Source organism: Aotus nancymaae, unplaced genomic scaffold (genome assembly GCF_030222135.1).
Source record: "Aotus nancymaae isolate 86718 unplaced genomic scaffold, 86718_ANA_hifiasm-v0.15.2.pri h1tg000016l, whole genome shotgun sequence".
NCBI classification, from domain to species: domain Eukaryota; kingdom Metazoa; phylum Chordata; class Mammalia; order Primates; family Aotidae; genus Aotus; species Aotus nancymaae.
In genome coordinates, this window is record NW_026988428.1 from 67,772,948 (window position 1) to 67,780,585 (window position 7,638).

General features: G+C 44.0%; 1 protein-coding gene across 1 annotated transcript; it reads right to left on the reverse strand.

Moving 5' to 3' along the window:
* Positions 1 to 390: 390 nt before the first annotated feature.
* Positions 391 to 7,240, reverse strand: KCNA1 (potassium voltage-gated channel subfamily A member 1). Its single transcript, XM_012455915.2, has one exon. The coding sequence runs from the start codon at positions 7,238 to 7,240 to the stop codon at positions 5,753 to 5,755; it is 1,488 nt and encodes a 495-aa protein (XP_012311338.1). The 3' UTR covers positions 391 to 5,752.
* Between the last annotated feature and the right edge of the window lie 398 nt (positions 7,241 to 7,638).

Genomic DNA, 7,638 nt, shown 5'->3' on the forward strand with positions numbered 1-7,638 from the left:
TGCAAAGCTTCTCAGACTGTGCATAAAAAATAGTTTCATATCAAAACAACTTAAGTGAATATAACCAATTACTTTGCTCCCCTGAGCCTCATGTCTTGTTTTCTTTTAAAAGCTTGATCCTCCTTCCATCCTAACTTCCACAGGCCAAATTCCAAAGGCCTTCACTTGGGATCTTACCTGAGACCAAACTGAATTTACCCTCAAAATGTAAACCTAGGGTATGTCCTTGGACAGCAGATACAGACTATGTGGGCCAAAGGAAACAAGGCTGTTTCATGATCTTGGATTCATCACACTATTCAAAGAGACCCCATAGAAGAAGGTGGAAGAAAAGAGCCCCCAAAAGACCAGTTAAACAAGAGACAAATAACCAGCCAAGATATTCCTTAATAAGATCCTTAAAAATTATCTTTAATTGATGCCAAATATGAACAGATCATAAAGTGACAGAAGCAAGTAAAATTGCATAGATGAAAACTATGCGCATCAATTAGGTTCTCAATTCATAACATTCAATGTCCTTGACCTGACATATTACACAGTTAGAGAAGGGAAAATGCACAGTAGGTGAAGATGAGACATGTCCTTAACTCAAGGTGGAGGCAACTGGCAAACTCAAGAAATAAAACAGCGCTTTTTCAGCTTAAATGGTTTGTTGTCCTGATGGTGCACTTTAAATTAATACTACTGTTTTTATTTTTAACCTCAGCAATACTTTATCTTTACTATTAGAGGCATGTCACATGGAGTCCATGTGGTCTACTTACAGCTGCTGCGTAAACAGTCCCAAAACAGTGCACTGAAGAGAAGAAAGGTGCTTCTGCAAGGTTTGGAGAGGAGACAACTTTGACCTGGAATATTTCACAAGAGATCTCTCGTTTTCTTTTCTTTTCTTTCCATATACCATTTCTTCTTCTTTTCTGATTGTGGTACAAAAGTTTTCTATACTCTTTGAAGTTTCAAATCATAAAAAGTAAACTCCTAGTTAGCTCCTAAATGAAAATCACTGTGACTAGGGTTCATCTCCTTAAAGCTAGTAGCCCTGAGGTCAGCAGGGCCTCACCCCTCACATACATGCTGGACTTCCCAAGAAAGCCCACGGTCCTTTTGCCTGAGCAAAGAGGCTGGCATTTAATCCCAAGGCTTCTAAACTTTAAATCTATACCCTGAATTAGTTTTCACAGTGACCCAAGGTAATGGAACAGTTTTGGTTAACAATTCAGCTCCTATTTGCTTCTTTACAAAAATGGTAAGTAACATACATTCTTTTAAGGTTTACCTGAGTCATGCTAGACATGTTCACATATACCCTGAAGTTCCATGATATAAATACAAGTAATAATGTGCCACATGGAGGATGAGAGATCACCTCCTGAGATCACAGTTCAACTTGGGTTGTGTCTGATATTAAAATTTTCGTTTGTTTGTCTTCTTAAAATGAACGTAAACATCAAAAGACTTCATTCTTGCTTGGAAAAGCCTGAAGATAACATGCTTGTTTGGCAGTTTATATTCTTTCTAACAATTTTATACTATGGATGGTTACCACCCACCAATTCTCACCACCCCAGGAATAAGTCATTCCTGGAAGAAAATGGGAAAGTGCCTTCTGCTAATGTTCTTTCTCCTTTCTGTTCAATCCAATCTACCAAACTAAGAATTAAAATGGAAAATTGTTTAAAAGCATGTGTTTTGAGGTCTCCTATATTAAATGGGAGGGCTAGGAAACTATTTTTATTCACTTTTAAATGGTAACTAATTTGAAAAATGTGTCACTATACACACCACGAAGAAGACCCTTTATAGACTAAAACCAAATTTCTACTTAAAAAATGTACTCCTCATTTACCACTTACATGTATTTTTTTTAATTCTCAAGTGAATCAGGATTGTGATACCACCTGTGCTTTAGGTCCACCATAGTTGAATCGAAACCTGCCCTACAGTTCCATTTCAAGAACATGGCTGCCCACTGGCCAGAATCCTGGAGAAGAGCTTGCTATTGGTTTATCTGATTTTGCAAGACTCACCCATGAACACATTCCCAATGAACTCATATAACTGAAAATCAGAACTCAAGTCTCCAGGGGGTGCAAGGGGAGTTGTGCACAAATGGGAAAAGGGAGATGCAAAAGCAGAATGTTTTCCTAGCTAGAATTTGTCTTCTAGAAATCTGAGGACAGAAAAAATTAATGTCTTTGGTCTCTCTGATTCAGATCACTTCAGGTGAGTTAACCACTTCAGAGATTCTGGGATGGCTAACTGCCCTGGTGTGACCAACCCTTCCATTCCCACCCTATTGAACTAGGGTCCCAGTAGACTGGAAGAGCAGAGTTATGGCTATCAGCATATCAGAAGTCTTCTCCTTCTGGAGAAAACACATAGTCGGGACATGAGCTGTTAGAGCTCAATGCCTAGGAAGGAGAAGAAAAGGTAAAAAGCCTGCTAAAATAAATATGAAAAAGTAAACCAAAAAATAGTCATCCCTTAATAGGCAGTTTCGCTAAGTGCACCTTCAGGTCTACAAAGACATTTCAACACGTTACAGTGCAGGGGGTAAGAGCTTGGTCAAACATTGCATGCTTATGCTACACAGATACTCCCTGTACTCCATTCTTACTGAATTCATTGCAATGAGCTACAGATGAGCTAAGCAGCATTCATTTTCCTCACACCATCCCAAACTCATAACAACAACTCATCCCCAGTCCCAGGCTGACAGGTTCACCGCATGCAGCACTTTTTTTCTATATGACATGCAGAAGAATCAACCAGTCCAGGGTGTAACCACGGTGAGCATACCACGTAGCCAAAGTCAGTCTTGGTCCCATTTTCTCATCCGTTAACCCATCCATCCCACAGTACTGAGTGGATTATTGCTGTTGACAGAGTGCGGTGTTTCAAGTTCTGTGTGCACTAGGCCTCAAAGTCAAAATGAAATATCAAGATATCCCCGGGACTGGGGAGAGGTTGGCATTTTTTTCCTAATTGGGGATTTTTAAGCAAGTAGGAAAGGAATCGCCAGAATGAGTTAAGGTTCAGACGAGAAGAAAGACACCACATGGGAGGGTTTAATGCCCTGTAGTCAGATGCTGTGCAGTTCTTGGCCCCTCATCTTCCACAATATGTGTTGTGTTCGTGTTACAGATTCACAGAAGTCACATAGGAAAATAAGATGTCCGTGTTCTTTCTTTCGATAGAGTTAGCCAGAATGGTGTAACTCGAGTTTCTAGGGTGAGTGCCTCACTGCTAGTTCTAGGACAGGATAGGGGAAAGGGGTGGGAGAAACAGGACAGAGTTTCAGAAGAAGCTGGGCCAGAATGTCAGGTAACAGACAGCCACATGGTAATTGCAGAATGAAGATTCCCCACCTCAGAGTCCTTAAAAAGGCTGTCAGTGCTTCTCCATGGGTGGACAGTTGCCGAGCTCCAGACGCTTGTGTTCCGTGGCTCTCTTTCAGCCAGGAACGGGATCCCCACCATTCTCTGGGCTGGGTGACTAGGGCAGCTCAGCCTGTGAAGTGACTGCCAGGTGGGAAGATCATAGGAGCATCATAGGACATATCTGAAGGGGTAGACCAGGAGGGAAAACCTAGGAAAGGTTATCATGAACTGAGTGTTCCCACATCCACAATGATGCCTGAAAAGATCGGACCATCAGAGAGATTTGCAAAGTGCTGTGCTAACAGAGAAAGAATAAGGAAAGGTGCCAGGAACACTACACTGGACGTGAGGAAGCCTTGTGTGTCCAAAGTGGCCCTCGATAGGAAACAAATTCCCAAAAAGTTTATCTTGGCTTCTGGTAGAGAAGAGGAAAAAACAAGTTCACAGTTCATGACCAGTTCAAAGATGGGTCTCAGTTCACATCCAGCGTCAGGCTGTCAAAGGGACCAACGCCAGTAGGTGGCCAGAGAGACAGCACCCTCGTGGGTCTCTCCTCTCCAGGGTTTAGGGTGGTGTGGTCTTCTCACAGTGGTGAAATGAGAGCGTGAGAATGGAAAAAGAAAAAGCAAAAGGTCTGTGCCCCAACCCTTCCCCACTTTTGTTACCTAACTTCTCAGCTGTGTTAAGGAGGCACTTTCTGCAGTTCACTGTGGGTACAGGATAAAGGCACTAAGCAACTATTAAATCAATTGGTTTAGTTTCTTCAGGGAGCCTCAAGGGGAGGGCTGAAGTCTCTACAGACTTCAAATCATGACTGCAAAGAAAAAAAATTCAGCTCTGCTTTGGATGCATACAATAGAGAAATATTTTCATTTATATCCTAAGAATGCACCAAAAAACATGCAGGATTGCACCTTTTTTTGTTTGTTTGTTTTGCTTGTGTTTGTCTTCAGCTAGAAAAAATACTTGTTCTTAGGTGTTGCTATATATACCTTGATGACTTATTTAATTTTTCATGTAACTTCCCTTTAAGGGATGGGCATATTGGTCCTCTCTCCGCCTACACCTGCACAAAAACCTGGTATTTCCCTGAGCAAAGGCAGGAAAATTGACTGAGTGCCCCCACCCCCACCCCCCAAAATTTCTATTGGGTCTTTCATCCCACAGACTTGTAATTTTTATTACTTTTTAAATTTTTATTACTGAAATCATGCATTAATTAATTCAAGGTACATCTTAGTCAAATAGGCCATAATGCTGAATAAGAGAACATGCTTTGAGCTCCAAAAAGTTATTGTTCCCATCTGACTAACATATGCACTTAAATACAGTACTTTATTTACTAATAAAATAGTTAATAAATGGAGGAGTGCACTTTTGGTGAATGCAAATGAAAGGATCTATTTTCAGAAGAATCAATTTCAACTTAAGCTTATGCCCTATTGTCTGGGTTAACTTCTCAGCATGCGATTATAAAATAAATTGTATCAGATTCAAACATGCTTACATTTAACTTCATTTGTGCTCTCTTGCAATAAGGAGACTAAGGTTTTACATCCAGTTCTAAAAGCCAGGGATCAGAGTGCAGGCCTGGTGAGAAAAGACCTGTATTTGGCTCATCTGCAGTTGAGAAAATTTAGCAGCACTGCAGATGAATCAATTAAGTTAATTCAGTTATCTTTTTATTAGAGAATAATATAAATTAGAAAAAGGATGAGCCCAGGGGGAAATCCCTACAGATCAGGACCAGTATCCGATTTATAAGGTGCTTTGTGAACCAGTCTTAAGTAATTGGAGCTTTCTTTTTTCACCTTGTAATATGGAGTTCAGTTGATGAAAATAAAAATATCTGTTCATTGCCCATTTTGGCTGGTCTATCATCTTACATATAATACATCTGATGCACTGTCTTCAGTGTGCTATGCAGTTTGCAAAGATTTTTTTTTACTAGAGTCCCATACAGATTTCAATTTTATATTTCTAAGTGATCATCTGGTTTTGAGTTTTTAAAAAAGTTAAAGAAGTCAAAGGATTAAAAATGTTTCAGTTTGGGGAAGCATGTGATTCTTATTTCACCTAGACTAGTTCATGGACTGAATCTTTTTAAGCCAGCTTTAGAAAATATTCTCTCTTTTCCCATTTTTTTTAATAACAGGAAAATAGTTCATTTTGTCATGGATCTTGAAAGCTTCTGGTTCACCACCCCCAAAATCCTCAATGCAACAATGCATTGACAGTTAAACAGAGCATTAGAAGTCTACTTAGTAAAGTATCTACAAAGTGTGACATGAGTCACTAGGTTTTCTGTTTTTTTTTTTAAGTCTTTTGAGCTGCTAAGTGGGGCTTTTTTGTTTGCTTGCTTTCGTTTTTTAAACATCGGTCAGTAACTTGCTCTTATTAACGCAGTTTTGGTTAGCTGTGGTGCAATTGCCAGTTCTGATATTGACCTGTCTATAATGGGCTATGCTATTATTCATATCCTCTTCGATCTCCATGTACTCAGACTTGCTCATAGTAGAGGAACTGCGGCGACTGAGGTCACTGTCAGAGGCTAAGTTAGGGGAACTGACGTGGAGCAACTGAGCCTGCTCTTCCCCCTCAGTTTCTCGGTGGTAGAAATAGTTGAAATTGGACACAATGACAGGTACGGGCAGGGCAATTGTCAGCACACCAGCGATGGCACACAAGGAGCCCACGATCTTGCCTCCAATTGTCACAGGGTACATGTCACCGTATCCTACAGTGGTCATGGACACCACCGCCCACCAGAAAGCATCGGGGATACTGGAGAAGTGCGACTCAGCTTCTTCCGCCTCGGCAAAGTACACTGCACTAGAAAACAGGATGACCCCGATGAAGAGGAAAAAGATGAGCAGCCCTAGCTCTCTCATACTAGCTTTGAGGGTCTGGCCCAGGATCTGGAGGCCCTTAGAGTGGCGGGAGAGCTTGAAGATTCTAAAAACCCTTACCAAGCGGATGACCCTGAGGATGGCCAGCGAGGTGGCCTGCTCACCCTTCTGGTTTCCTTCCTGCTCAGCTATCTCGGTGCCTAGGGTGATGAAATAAGGAATGATGGCCACAATGTCGATGAAGTTCATGATGTTTTTGAAGAAGTCCGTCTTGCTGGGGCAGGCAAAGAAGCGCACCACCAGCTCGAAGGAGAACCAGATGATGCACAGGGTTTCCACAATGAAGAACGGGTCCGTGAAGATGTTGGAATTGTAGATGACCGTGGTGTTGTCGATGCGGTGGACGGTGCCCGTGAAGTCCTTGTCATCCTTCAGCTCAGGGAGCGTCTCCAGGCAAAAGATGACGATGGAGATGAGGATGACCATGACAGAGACGATGGCGATGACCCTGGCGGGCCCCGAGCTCTCCGGGTACTCGAAAAGCAGCCACACCTGGCGCTGGTACTCCTTCTCGGGCAGAGGGCGCTCCTCCTCCTTGATGAAGCCCTCGTCCTCCCGGAACTTCTCCATGGCCTCCTCGCCCAACTCGTAAAACTTGATCTCCTCGGAGAACATGTCCAGGGGCACGTTGACCGGCCTCCGCAGGCGGCCCCCCGACTGGTAGTAGTAGAGGATGGCGTCGAAGCTGGGCCGGTTGCGGTCGAAGAAGTACTCGTTCCTCAGGGGGTCGAAGTAGCGCATGCGTTTCTTAGGGTTGCCCAGCAGCGTGTTGGGGAACTGCGCCAGGGTCTTGAGCTGCGTCTCGAAGCGCAGCCCGGAGATGTTGATAACCACGCGCTCGCAGCACTCATGGTCGTCGTGGTCGGCCTGCCGGGGGTAGCTGCCATCCTGGGGGTGGCCCGGGGCGGCCGAAGCCTCGTCCACGTTCTCCCCAGACATCACCGTCATGGTGGAAGTCGGGCGCGGGGGGTGGGAGGCCAGGAGAGAGCCCGGGGTGGGAAAGAGCCAGGAGCCGGGGTGGGGGGGACCCAAGCGGCCCCCCCACCGGAGTGCGCGTCTCCCTCACGCCCAGGGGGAGGGGCTTCAAAGCGAGCAGGTCGGGAGATCTGCGACTTCGCCTCTCGCTGCCTTCCCCTCCACTCTGCTTTTGACTCAATTTGGAATCCCCCTTGCTGCTGGCCGGTGCAGCTTTTTGCCAAGGGTTGGATTTGGGTCGGGGGGTTGTTGGCTTTTTTCTTTTCTTTCTTTTTTTTTTCTTTTTTAAGATTTTTTTTTACTCATCCGAGGTGCCTTAACGCAGTGCTGTTCTAGCGGACCGGGCCATCGCTTCGGGGGTAGCCCTGGCC

Excerpts from the sequence above, each read along its gene's own strand:
- KCNA1 (XM_012455915.2), bottom strand. The coding sequence starts at position 7,240 with ATGACGGTGATGTCTGGGGAGAACGTGGACGAGGCTTCGGCCGCCCCG.